Consider the following 14,751-nt stretch of genomic DNA (forward strand, 5'->3'; position numbering starts at 1 on the left):
CTCTAAATCTTTCTTATTTTGACAACATAGTGAGACATGGATTTAGGTCAAGGGGAACACATAGACAGGTGACAAGATTAATTAATTCACTCTGTAATAAAATCTGTAACCACTTTTTTTTACTCATCCTTGTGTTATTGATGAAGCCTTACCTGATTTGCTAGAAATTTTAAGATTGTATATTTTGTCATTATACTACAGGTATGGAACCATTTATCCAGCATGCTCGGGACCTGGGGGTTACCGGATAGGGGATTTTTCCGGAATTTGGAGCGACAGTCCTGAAATGTATAGTAAACCCTCTGTAACTGGCTGTGAGGCCTCTGTTGAGATCACTAGATTCACCCCTAAAAGTAGCTTTAACTGTACACTGTAATGTTACAACTTAAAATTGTAGGCACATACACAGCAATAACGAAAGCATATAAATAGTACAGTAATAATGAAAGCATAAAAAAAATATTTGTTTACAAGTTAATGTTTAAACTGCGTCACAGTTGCCCCTGATAGTCGCCTTAGCAACGTAACGGCGCTTCACCACGGACCCTTCGACCTCCACACACTCACCACACAGCTTCACGGATGTAAACCCATAGATACGTAAAACTTTATTTCTTGTCATAATTAATACTTTTATTTCTTTTTGCACTTTCTGTATGTAGGATTGTGTGTGCATGTAACTGAGTAAAACAAATTGAAGAATATTACTCCCTGTACATGAGATGCAAGTACTTGAACTTATGAGTTCAAAAATATTGTACACAGAACCTTATAAATATTTTTTATTTGCTTTTTTTCCACTTTCTGTGTGTAAGGTTGAGTGTATGTAACTAAGAAAAGAAAATGAAGAAAATCACATATATGTACCCAAAATTACGAGTTGAAAAATAACCATAATATAACATATAGCTCGCAGGTGGGGAATGGTTGGAAATATACCCGCTTGGCCCAGGAATTACTTTTGGCGCTCATATTAAATAATTTGTACCCGAACATAACCGGTTTTTGGAGTGTTCTGGATACCAAGTGGATAAATGGTCCCATACCTGTATATGCAAACGAAGAATTTGGGGTGATGTTCTGTCTTGATGACGAGTTTGAGAAATAAAGTTTTTTATACTGTACAGTGAGTGCTTCAGGTATGGAATTAACTAGCCATAACAGTGAAGCATGGAAGACAATGATCAAACAACGGGCAGTAAACACCTAGTAGTGCACGGCATGGGTGGGTAGGTGGGTTACGTGTAGCATAAATATATGACGGTAAAGGTACTGAGGTACAGTACTCACTTGGAGCACAGAATCCCCAGTTTTTCCGACTTCCCTCTCGAGTTTTTCCCAGCGAGTCAAACATCACTAAACCGAATTTTGACCTAACGTCAAACAAGAAAGGGCGTTAAAAATTTTATATCGTTAAGTGAATTAACGCTGAACAAGGGATACCTGTACTGGTATATTTTACTGTTAGTGTGATATTTCCTCAATGGTGATCTCAGAATTACCTCTCTGCACTCGGTAAACATCTTTGATAATTAATAATGTCTGTACAACATCTTTAAGAAGTGGTTACATATTAGGAGCTCACTTGCCTTTGGTTTTTTACTCTACTTCTGAAATATGACTTGAAAAACTTATTGGGCCTTGGGCATCAGTCTCACACACATTTCTAAATTTACATAATCTAGCACCAGCATTTTCTGTTTGATTTTATGTTCATACAAAAGGTTTCAGATTATAAATTTCATTGATCTTTTAATCTCTGAAGCTGTATTCCAGACCCTTTCATCAATTTACGAGTAACGTGGGAAATTTCATTGTTGCAGTACTGATAGATAATGGGAGTAGCCCTTAACTTTCTTGTACCATACTGAGCATGTTTGTAGTTAGATGCATGTCAATATTTAATATTTTTATTTTTTATTTTAGTGTTTTTTGAGACAGTATACAGGATATATTTTTTATATGTAGCTGTTTTTATTGTTAAGTAGATACTATTAGGTACATTAGTGTTTGGGATTAAGCACAAAGTGATATGAGAAGTATATTAAGTGCTGCGTCAGGGCCCGCTCTACCCACTTCCTAGTTCACCAGTGGTAATTAAATGCTCTCTCTTGTCATCGTCTCTCTGGTGAATAAATAGGAGAAAAATTAATAAAGTGGTGATGAAATAAGTAAGTAAAATCAAATTAGTAGTTATAATTATATGCAGGTATTCACTGAACTCCATACTCAAGTGTTGTAACTTGATTTTAAAAATTAACTGGAAAGTAGAATTTAAAATTGGCACGTATAAATTTATTCTGGCTAGTCAGGTGACAAATGAACCTAACACAGTAGGTCTGGCCCTGAATGGTTGATTAGTTTTTAAATATTTTAATCACATACCACTGCTCTGGATGGCAATTTATGATATACAGTAAAGTACCTGATATTTGATGTAGCAAATTGCAGACATAATGGAAACTCAACAAAAGCTAACACCATATAAACCACCTCCCACTATTTAATCCACTCAAACCCAAGAGTTGAAGTGAGTGTAGCTGTGAACATTACCATCTGTGGCACATTTGGTATCCTCTCAATAACTCTTCGCAAGACTAGGTTGAGTGATTTCAGCTTTGTTGTGAGGGAGTATTATGGCAGTTTCCTGAGTGGAGTATTTTAGGGGTGTTGCTAGTATAAGTATTTGTAGAGTTTTAGCTACTTTTGTCAGTCTGAGGTCTTGATAGAGTTAGGATCCTCACTCTTATATTCCATGTCTTGTAACTATATACAGGGTTCTCACTTTACTTAACATGGCATGGACAAGATTATTGCAACCTCAGTTCTTGATACAATAGAAGTTCTTGCTGTTCACCACCGTAGATTAAGTTAGGTTTTAGTTTATAAGATAATAGAGGTTCTCACTTTACATACTATGATGAATATCCCCACCGACTTCCTGGAGCTTGGGACCAAACCTGTATTTCGTGGGTTGTAAAAGCAGTGTTAAACTTCCACTGTTGCATGTCATTGTATTGGAGCTCTGTATGGATGGTATATATCTTGCATACAGCTTTGTTTGACTCATCTCTAAATTCCTGTCTTTTTTAAAACTTCTTGACAAATTAATTTTTATTCACTGATATATTCATCAGTATTGTAGGGAAGAGAGCTATTAATGCTTTCATTAAAATATACCTAGATTAACTTTTTTGTTGATATTGTATTGTTCAGGTCTGTATCGCCAACTGGAGGGGAGTTTGTCCGAAGCACCTCTCACTCCAGCTTCGACTCGAGATCTTTGCCCCGGCGTGCACCCTCGGCTGGGCCTCCTGCTCAGAAGCGGACACCTGCACTTGAGGAGGATAATGCTCAGGTAACTAATATGGAATTTATATGCTGTTAAATATTTAGTTAAACAAATTCTTTAGGTTTAAGTGTGTGTATTAATTAATATTATTATTCATATAGGTTGTTGACTGGGGAGTAAATGGTTCTAGGTGATGAATGCAGGTGGTAGAAAGGATGATTATAAAGACAGTGCTAAAGATGGAAGATGTGAAAATGAAGAAAGTGAAATAAGCTTTTTAAGGGAGTAATTAATGTGGTGGATCTTTTCTACTTTTGTAAGATGACCCTTATTCATTTTAAACCCACAGTATTGGGAGGGTGTATGTCTGCTCTTGATTCTAGCCCTCATGCAGGAAAAGGTTTACAACATTGGAGAAAAAAATACTTGTTGTAAATACAGTTGTTGTTCATTTTTTTCATAAGACAATAGGTGCCAGTACATACCCTCCCCCCCCTCCCTGAAATTGAGTGATAAAATTTATGCGTTGGATTAAATCTCAGTTATGTTGTGGGAATACTACTGGTGACCCTGTACAAGACTCGCTGAAATTGAAGAGCAACTGAGAATTACTTTGAACTATTAAGAATGCCATATTACATCCTAACGGGAGGGAATTGATTGATTTAATGTGTTTGGGAGATGGAGTTAATATTGTGTCATAACTGCAATAAGAAATACTTTCAGCAATGTTCATCAGGTTTGACTACGTTAGTGTCCCTATACATACATACATACATACATACATACGCTGGTTGATCAGGACATTTTGGTGTGTTGTGATACAAACCATCGATTTGTTTTGTTAAATTTGAAATGTGTTGGTCACTGGTAGTAAGATACTGTAACGCTAATTTATGTTTTGTTATCAGGCCGGTGGAGGCTGGGAGTTAGGTGGTGCTCACATCCAGCAATCATTTAGTGGTGAAGGTGGAGATTTGTCTGATGGTGAAGGAGAGGATGCTGAGTCCTTGTTCTCACACATGGATATGCTCTCACCATCCCATCACACTGATGCACAAACTCTAGCACTCATGCTACAAGAGCAGTTGGATGCCATCAACAATGAAATAAGGTATGTGGGAATGACCATTTCAGTAAGGAACATTGAATTTCTTACCTTCATAAGTAAGACTGTACTTCATTATGAAATCTGTCTCTAATACTTAAGTGTATCATGTAATATGCAATAAATTTTTTCATGAGCAGACAGCTTTGATTATGAGCTTGTATTAATATAAGTATGGTGTAGACTGGTTATCCTGGTGAAATTTCCAGGTGACTTGATCTAAATGAAATCAGGTATATATTGTGTACAGAACCCATCCCACATTGTCTTTTATCCCCAACACAGTCCAGAGCAGTTCCAGACTAGAATGAATTTCTCTGAGATGGGCTGTACAGTGTTCTCTATTAACTGGTGGACTGTGTAATACAGTACAGTCAAGGGGCAATAGTTACTCCACGAGCAGTTATGTTAAATCCACTGCACCACTGCCTGTATTTTTACACTGTGTAAGTGGATATTTGTCTAAATTATAGTTTCTAATGATAGGCATTTCTTTTGTAGTGTGTATAGGTATGGTGTTAAGAAACTGTTAAGACTGTTACTGACAGGAGATTGGAGCAGAGTAGATCTGTTAGTGAATACAGGATATTGGAAATATCTGCTGGTTGAGACATGGTTCTATATCCTTGTTTAACTCAGTATATCATCATTTGTGTTCCAGTAGTAGTTGATGTGATGCCAACCTTTTCTGCTTCCTTATAAGGGGTGTGTCTCCCATTGAGTTTCTGTAAGACTTGTATTTCATCTTCCTTGTGGACCGCATCAAATTTTTTTCTCTAGAATTGTAGGAGTTCTTTTTGATATTTTAAGCAAGATTTTCACGTGTTATGTAACTAACCATAACTATTGTTTTTGTTTTGCTCTGTACTTGCCTTACCTGTGTTATTGGTAGCTCATTTCAGCCTGATATTTTTAATTCAAACTTGGATCAATCTTGAGTATTACTTAAATTGTGTTGTTTTAGTGATATTCAGTATACTGTGGCAGCATGGTCTTCCGTGGTATTATTTCATAGTGCAGTGAGTAGCTTCTTTTACCAGAGGTTTTGTCTCCCTGCCAGTGATGGAGTGAGGGAGGTATACCAGTTGTCTCTATCTGTCCATCCATCTGTCTGTCTGACTTTTCATCCTTGTTTCCCTCTAACACTTCTTTATTTATGCAGTAAGTTGAAGAGATGTGTTTGGATATTAATGGGATTTGATACAAAGTAGTCTGTCAGTAAGATGTAGGATTCCATCTGTACTTGATGAAGGTGTGGCACTGTGAAATTGAGAAAGGTGATGATTTTGATTGGTGTAAAAGAAGTGGCATTTCTCTACAGTGCATCTTTATACTGTACACTAATCATCTGGAATTGGGACAGATTCTGCTGTATATTCATGCTTTTGAATTCTTGTCTTGCTCTCTCTGGGGGTAGTACAGTAATCTGGAACCACATTTCTCCCGAGCAGAGATGATGTAATGAGAATATTGCCGTAAGTGCCACCTTTTGTCCTTTCATAAAACTAAAATCCTGGACTGTGTTAAGTTAAGAGGATCTGAGTAATGGGGGGTTGTGTTTTGTACATGTTTGTGTGTCTGATTCCATTTTTTCGAGTACTGTATAATGAAAGTTAGTGGAGGAATAACTGAGCTACACTTGGCTATAGATAGACACAGTGGGCACCTCTCAAAATTGAAGCTGTTTGTGTTAGAGAGTAAAGATCTTTTGATGTTTGTGTGTCAGTATAAGTGTGATGAGATATGAAGGACTGTTAGATGTGTCTGGATCAAACTATCATTCTTAAATTTCAACAAGAAATATCAGATTCATATTTACCTGATGCTTCAATGTAATGGCTTGAAACAATATGCATTTGAAGAAGATTATCAGTGTAGTATACCAGTTCTTCTTTCAGTTAATATTTTATGTATGTGAAGAATACTACAGTGTTGAGAGATGTGCCTGTCTAATATATATTGATGAAGATTAGATATAAAATATTTTGGATTTCTCCTTTTACAATCTGCTTGAAATACTTTTGTATTCAGTGCAACAAAGGCTTTAATGAATCACCGTTGATTTGGTTGTTGATTGGTAAAATCAGTTATTAAACTGTTAAGAACAATTAGAATGTTTAGACATTGGAACCACAACTGGCAGGGTTTCCTGCAGATACACTAATCTTAAGTAAGGGATTAGGGTCACCACCAAATATAATTGCAAGGGTCAGGGTTCACATGATCATAATTATGCAGTTATGGCTATTACACCAGTAATAATTAAGGGGTCAGAGCTAACACCAGTTATAATTGAAGAGTCATAACTAACGCCACTTGTAATTGAAGGGTCATAACTAACACCACTTGTAATTGAAAAGTCATAATTAACACCACTTGTAATTGAAAGGTCATAACTAACACCACTTGTAATTGCAGGGCCAGGGCTAACACCCAGTGAAAGTTGAAAGGTCAAGGTTAGCACTAGTTGAAATTAAGGGGTGTAGTTCCAGAATCTTGTTGGGAAAATGGTTAATAATTCATGTGGGTAATTTGAATAAATTTTACTAATTGTGTGTCACTCTAATGTTGTCGGTTGGTCACTGAGACTGTAGGCTTTTTTTTTGTCTGTTGATATTGAGTTGGGTGCTTGATGTTTGATTTTCTTTATGTTGCTCTATAGTTTATCATTTGGTCTTCCTCTCATGCAGCGACCTTATGGGGGGGACAAGAGGTTCTGTGGGAGGGACAGAGGCTTATTGGGGAATGATCTCTCCCCATCCCCCCCCATCGTGGGAAACCCTGCCTGAACAGCAAAGCAGGTGCATGACAAGTTGAATTAGAATATCAAAATATCAAATGTGTGAGCTTGATATGTGTGCCAATTAAAGCATAGTTTAAAATATTTCCAACCCATGGATGTTTTTCTGACGGTAATAATTGTACAGTATTACAGCTAGTCTTGTGCCAATATTTGGATCAGATTATCCCTTTATATGATGTCCAAGATACTGACAGATCATTTTACGTTCAGATTAATTCAGGAAGAGAAACAAACAACAGAGGCACGGGCAGAAGAGTTAGAATCTCGAGTGGGTAGCGTAGAGCACATGATGTTACGGGGGCGTTCCCTAGAACGTCCTTCTCCACCAATATCTGGTCGATCTACCCCTAAGTCCCACCATTCACCATCTCGAGACTACCTGCAAAAGTACCACACTGTGAGTGACCATCACCTCCTAACGTGTTTCAGGTGTAGGTAAGGATGTCTTACTCAGAAAGGAATGAGGTTGTTTGACTACTTTTGGTGTAAAGTTGAATATCATATGAATAAGGTTATTTTGTGGTATACAATGGTATGTTGTCATTTGTATTTTATGTTTTTATTCTTTAAGAAACAATCTCATTGTGTGAGGTAAAGACATCCATCTCTGCAAGTTAGTGCCTGGATGCGTATTCCTTTTTAGAATATAGCATTCATGCATGACTTTTCATAAAAGGAATCATTTTTAGTGTACCAAAACAGTGTTATTATGTCTTTCAGGGGGTAGTTTTTAATCCTAAGCACTTTGCTCTTGGCAGCATCACCTGTAATTTCTATGTCTTCAGTGCACAAAGTATAGAGGCATGCAGCTATTTCAAGAGGGATATTGACCAAAGTGCATAAAAGATCCATATATGGACCCCCACACTTGTAACTTATTTCCAGTAATATTGCCTTCTGTGGTCACCTTCTACTCAATAGTGGAATATCAAATTTTCCAAAGCAATAGTGAGGTTTTTAACCACTGTTGCTTGATGATAGTTTCAAGAAGTGCTACTACTTGTCCTCTGGTCATAACCCACATTTTCTTGGCAACAATCACATGCAGTAAATGTGCCCTATATAATTTTTCCAAGTACATAAAATCACATGAATAATTCTTTCCTTGATTTCATTGTGATGGGAAATGCCGTAAAAGTTGGTGTCCTTAAATAAGAAGTAAGATGAAAACACCAGCTCAGTTTCCTCCAAAATCCTTCTAGTTTAGATTTTCCTTTACTTGCATGAAGCAGTTTCATAGAAAGCACTACTCTTCTCTTCGGTGGTTATGTTATGGCTTTTGTATATTGTAATATTTTGTTGTGTTTCATGGAGATACATATTTGCTAAATTTTCCATGCTGAGGATGTTAATGGCATCATGCCACTTCGGAACAATACATCCTACACACTATTCTGTCTTTCTTGGAAGAGTTTTATTTTATAATTTGAGTACGACAATGTACAGTATATTTATTCTTTCCTATATGTTTTGGTTTCTCTACAGCATTCTGAGACATACTTATCTTCTCTGCAGTGAAAAATTTGTCTCTTGTTTTGTAAGGTTTATGTTTGAACTTAGGACTAATGGTTATTTTTCCATAACTCACACTTCTCTTGTTTGGAAGGATATTGAGCTGTGCACTAAACATTGTATAGATGCACTCACCCTCAAGTCATGAACCTCCCACACGACTTTCTTGCAATGCAAATATTCCTTTGGAGATGTGGCATCACTTCTTGGGATTTCTTATGGTGTTGGTGTTTTGATAGGCCCCGGCTGGCATGTCTCCTTCCCATATGTACCAGTACATGAATGATCGACGGCTCTCGGGGGGATCTCTGCCCGGCTCCCAGGTAAATGACATGCCCCAGCCCACCCACAGTGCCCCAATCTTTCAACCCTCTGTCAGATCATGACCAACTCAGATTGGTGCCTTTCTCCTATCACATTGCATATCTTGCACCTGCAATCAAACTTTCACTTTTTAGGCTGAATTTAACTTTGTTTGCTCATCTTGCACAGAGTAGTCTATGTCTCCTAACTGCACTCTTTCCTTTCATTTTCATCTGATGACTGCAGGTATTGCTGTAATATTGGCGAATTTGTATGGAATTCATTCAGTGCATTTCACAGTTGTTGAAAGGCTTTTGTAATTATATTGTGCTGCATTGATTTCACTTCTAATATAATAATAATAATGTCACAATAATAAGTGTACTTACATATGTTTATAAAGAAATACAGAAATCTGGGATACTTTCTTGCACATTGGTATTATATTTTACTATTTATTTACTTGTTAATTGGACTTGTGATTATTATTGTTTTCTTGTTTACTGACTCAAGTTTTTCCTTCATATCATTTGTCTCAGTCAAGTGTATAAGTTGATATATTCTCAATAATATTTAATTGATTTTAGAATTCATATTGAGTCTGTCCCATTATTTTGTAGTTAATTTAGCAGATACAGTACAGGCTTTTTATGGTATCTAACAATTTAGTTTTACACTTGTGTTTCGTACAGAGTCGTTCTTGATACTAATAGATCTTAGTTTAAATGACGTCTCGCCAGTTTTGTAAGTTGACCTTTAAAATCCTGATAATCTAAGGTAAGATTTGGCATGGAAATTATATGCTTCTAGATGAATTAGAGCCTAGTTTTTTTTATGTGTAGATCTGATTAGCTTAGATGATTTGCACATGCATTTCTTCTGGTTGTCTTCGAGGACAAAATATTTCATTGATGTTTTCAAGTTAATTCATTTAGAATTCGCTCCTTTTACGAGTGTACTGTTGTGACTTGAGGCCACACCATTTCGAATTTTTTAGACCTTTTTATTTCACTGAATATGATAATTACTTGAAGTTTTATCGCCTTATATCTCTGTTTTTTCAATTGCTTTAAGAACTTTTTATTTTTTTAAGTACTCTTATATCTCACAATGCAAGCAAGCAACTATTTCATTCAAAATTATTAGGAAAATTATTACTCTAATTATCCAAACTTTTAAAACTGCATTATGCCGTTATGGAGATGACAGACAAATTCACGTGTTTCCTTTGTGTATTTCAGTGTTTGTCCATTTATGTTCAAGCAAAATTTGTACCACAGTTATTACCCGTCCTCCTTAATGTGCAATTTCTGCCCTTTTTAATCTTCCAATCATCATTGATCTACACTTTGTTCCCTTTTTTAATCTACATTTTGTCTCCTTTCACTCATGTGCCCCTTTACTCTAAGCTGCCATCCCCTGTGTGGTTTATATTGGCACCTATTTGCACTTCTGTGACTTATACAGCATTATTTTATTCATCCTGTGTTTGAAATATTAGCTTACTAACACCATTATTGCCCAGGGAAGTAGAACCAACCCAGTGTGTGTAAGGCATGACCTCACACTCAATATGTTTCTCATCCTGGTGGCTTTCCTTGGTCTCGTCATCATTAGGGAGATTATGTATAGTAGACAGACTGGACGTTTATCATGTGTCAGGACACCATTTTCTTATTGTTTAGTTTTTATGTCTTAAACATCCTATGTTTTGTCTTTCCATTCTCCTATTCTTATGTCCAACTTTTAAAAATTTAATTTCAGTCACCCTTATTTTTCAGGCAGGGTTTCAGTGACAAGGACACACATATAACATTCACACTCATTCATGCCCAAAGGGGTGATGCTTGATACTGTACAGGCTGCTAGGGTTGCACTGCTCTGGAGGGTCATTTTTTATCTGATTTTCCCCAAAAGTCATTATATTAATCTGTTTTATTTAATTTTTGTTATTATTTCGAGCCGAGTAAGTATTTTTCAACATTAGGTGTTTAATTTCCGGGTTAAAAGACTACAACACAAGTGGCAGATTTCTGATGACAGGTGTAATGTGTCTCCCTCACTTGGAAGACCCATAGGCAGGTAACCTGTCAATTTGGTGTAAGGACTTATGAATCAAGACTTTTTACTCTTTCATTTAAATGGGACTATCACAAGGACCACTACAGTAGATGTGCCCTGGGATCAAACAAGGACTCGGTAGAGTGGTGTGCTGCAGTATGAACCACTATACAACCTATGAGTGAATGTATGAGTCTAGTTTCTAGCTCTTATATAACAGAGGTATTAAATCAACAGTGTTATTCAAAATATGAACATCCATCACAAGAGAATCATTACAAGATCATACTGTTGCTGTTCTTCTAGTTATTTGGGTTAGACATAACTTGTGATGTGTAGCATTTAATGCATCTAAATATTTTCAGACGTCATATAGGTAATATAATTTAAATGGGTCCTTGAATAAAGACATAACTTTATTGCACATAAAAATTGATAAGAGCCGTGCACCCCAATAACAGTAGGTAACCTGTAGTGAGAATCTCCCACCCAACCTGCACTCTGACCTTTATGGAACCTTGTACACACTTGTGAATTTATACAGAATATGATTTTAGTCTTTACCCCTCTCAGCTTATGATCAGACCCACACCTTGATATGTTTTTTCCTCTCTAGGCCTTTATGCCTCTGTTAACTCTAAGAATTTCATAGGGACCTTCAGATCAAGTGTGTCGCCTGTATACCTGACCACCCACAAACCTGCCCTTTCACTCTTTACTTTACATAGACCTTGTTCACAGAGAAGTCTCTTTGTGTCCACTTTTCCCCCACAATGATGTAAAATGATTTGCTATATTAGGTGAACTTTTACCCTGTATTTATTGTAAACCAAAATGGTGGTATGAGCAGTGTGATATGCATATACCATAGTTCTGGTTTGTGGTAAAAAAAATGGGTTAAGGTGATCTTATAGTCTGCTGTTTTACTTGACCAACTCTGTTCTTTTTCTATAAGTTTACAGTTACTTTATATTTTCCCATTATAATAATAAGCTGCATATTTGTGCTTGTTTTATGTTTCAAAACATGATTCTAGATCAGTTTAGGATTATATTTTGTGTTTATTGACTCTTACCTTAAAGCATTTTACTCTTAATTTAAAGAAAATATCACAGGACTTGACTAAGTATTTTTATGAGATATTTGTCACAGGAATGTTTGTGGTCATTTACAGTAGAAACTGAAAGTGAAAATCTCATGCCCTGATGTGTAGCATTTTAAGAACTGGATTATAATCTTTTTATCATGTTTCTATAGGATATATACAGTATATATACTGTGTGTATATATATATATATATATATATATATATATATATATATATATATATATATATATATATATATATATATATATATATATATATATATATATATATATATATATATATATATATATATATACTACTCTGTCTCTTTATTGCTGTTAAAACTTATTTATAATTATGTTCAGTGAGGAAAGTAATTATGTCTGGTTACAGGGTAACTTAGCCAACATGAATAGAGTCGACGGACGTGATGATAGCCAGGTGTCACTGGGGATGCGCGGAGAAGGTTCTCCACCAACTCCGCGTTCTCTGCGACTAGCACCAGGCCCTGCAATGGTCCCCCCCACCAGTCTGGTACCTGGTAGCAATAACCTGGGAGGCCTGGGCGGTGGACCACCATCCCAGTTGGTCAACCTGGCAGCATCCTCTGAAGATCTGAGGAGGTACACTCATGTGCCTGACCACTCACCTGCCTCTGCTCTCACGCCTGCTCTCCAACACCACCCCTACTCACCAGGGTACTGTATATGCTGCACCAACACAACCACGCTCCCCAAAATACTCTCAAGCTCACTAGCTCATACTCACTATCCAAGACATGATATAACAGTTCACTGTGTCCCAGTTTATGGCTCACCAACCATCAGTATCAGTTTGACATTATACAGGCACAGTGTCATAAATACATACATGAAAACTCCAAAACTCAGCCTGACCTGCTGCTCACAAAGTCATGCAGATGGTCCCCTACCATACAGAGGCCTAATTCATTAGTCTTATTAGTCTTTAATGTGCCGTATGTCTTCAAAAAAGACAAGTCCCTTAGTCCATTTGCCAGCCATATCTCCATTCACATTTACTCATGGAGAGACTGTTGAATAAAGCTCATAAAGGAAAATACCAAAAGAGAATTACATAAATTGCATAAAAAATAAATATTGTTAAAGAAAAACTAAGCTTGAGTAAAAGAAATGATATGTTAAACAAAGGTCTTGTCATAGTCAGAAGTGATAGTAAGTGTAGTGAAGATCATTTATTTTGGACTTATGAAAATTAGAAAATAATGAAAAAATTCAACTTGAAATTTTGTCTTATGGTTTGTCATAGGATTTAGTATAGCAGTAACTGGGTTAATGCCATGGTATTACTCCAGAAGCTTGACTGTTATAGCTTCACATTTAGGAATATACTCTATTATCAGAGAAGTTTTACTGATGAATAAGTGATAATGAAAAATATTTTCACTGTTTGGTTTGTTAAAACATTGCAATGGGGCATAAAATTAGAGAGTGAGACAATAGGTAATCGGTAGTTTGTGCTGCCCTTTTATACTTAAATACAAGCCCCATGTCAAGCCCCCTGGGACATGGCACTAATTTTCTACCCTAAGTGTTACTGGTTTATTGTGGGCCATCTCCAGTTCACCAAACTATGAATGGTTACCTTACTTCATACTTAGGAAAGTAAATGGGGCTGATTATGGTGCTGGCAACATTGCCTCCATAGTATTAAGAGTGTTGTATCAACACTGCTCCTAACAGGCCGTCAGACTTATCGGATCCATTTTCAATTTCACCGCCTCTCTGTATCAGAAGAGCGGCCTTCTGAACCTTGAAATGCCAAAAAAGGGACCAGGGACCATCTTTGAGCTTTTCATAGTAAATAACACTATAATCACTTTAATTACAAAACATATTATTGACAAAACTTTCAACTCTGTATAAACATGATTATATAGAAGAAGGGGAGCCTGTTTGTGCTTTGGAGAAGTTGACCCACATGGTTTCAAGTGTCACATTTAAATTAATTCAAACAATTTGTAGTCAGTGTTTGTTGGTTATAGTCACTCACTGTTAAGTCTGAAAGTGGGGCCAACATCTCTCTCCTTTAAGCAACTAACTTTTATTTTAGCTTTGCGGCAGTTGCTACTATTACTAATAAAGAGTCTGACAGTTTTCATTTCTTTTGGTGAATGATTAAACTGATGGTATTCTAGCTTGACTAGGATGCTTATAGCCAGCAGCTTAAAGACTCTGTTCTCTCTCTGTCAATAACTTTTTGCCTATAAACTACAGTTGCCATGCCTGTTACTGCTTTGTGTGTGCTTTTGTTTTATAAATGGAGAAACTCTTATTATTAACTGGATGTTCTCTTTTAAAAGTGTTTTACAGTATACATGTATCTGCAATTAACCGTGGAGTGTGAATTGACAACAGAGTGAGAACATTACTTGTATGAGGAATATTTGAGGACGACTTCTTGTGTGGCTTTAGCTCTATCTGTGATTACTTTGCCTGCTATTATTTCCATGTTTTTCAGTCTTATTGTAGTTGTGTGTAATGCTATCATAGTCTGATTAATTAATTTCTTGAGAGATAGAATAATAAAAAGGAAGTTTTTTCTCC

At 36.4% G+C, this 14,751-nt stretch overlaps 1 protein-coding gene across 17 annotated transcripts in view; it reads left to right on the plus strand.

Moving 5' to 3' along the window:
* Nucleotides 1-14,751, plus strand: part of LOC121876871 (liprin-alpha-4-like) — a 126,069-nt gene that overhangs the window by 85,442 nt on the left and 25,876 nt on the right. For 7 of the 17 annotated variants that reach the window (XM_042382374.1, XM_042382378.1, XM_042382380.1 and 4 more), the window contains 7 exons: nucleotides 202-288; nucleotides 3,217-3,358; nucleotides 4,204-4,406; nucleotides 7,091-7,201; nucleotides 7,414-7,600; nucleotides 8,955-9,038; nucleotides 12,560-12,864. In XM_042382374.1, coding sequence (XP_042238308.1) covers nucleotides 202-288; nucleotides 3,217-3,358; nucleotides 4,204-4,406; nucleotides 7,091-7,201; nucleotides 7,414-7,600; nucleotides 8,955-9,038; nucleotides 12,560-12,864 — 1,119 coding nt within the window. The remainder of the gene's footprint in view (nucleotides 1-201; nucleotides 289-3,216; nucleotides 3,359-4,203; nucleotides 4,407-7,090; nucleotides 7,202-7,413; nucleotides 7,601-8,954; nucleotides 9,039-12,559; nucleotides 12,865-14,751) is intronic. The other 10 variants (XM_042382381.1, XM_042382386.1, XM_042382391.1 and 7 more) reach the window with 5 other exon arrangements.

The sequence above is a fragment of the Homarus americanus genome, unplaced genomic scaffold (genome assembly GCF_018991925.1).
Source record: "Homarus americanus isolate GMGI-L3 unplaced genomic scaffold, GMGI_Hamer_2.0 scaffold50281, whole genome shotgun sequence".
In the NCBI taxonomy this organism is placed as follows: domain Eukaryota; kingdom Metazoa; phylum Arthropoda; class Malacostraca; order Decapoda; family Nephropidae; genus Homarus; species Homarus americanus.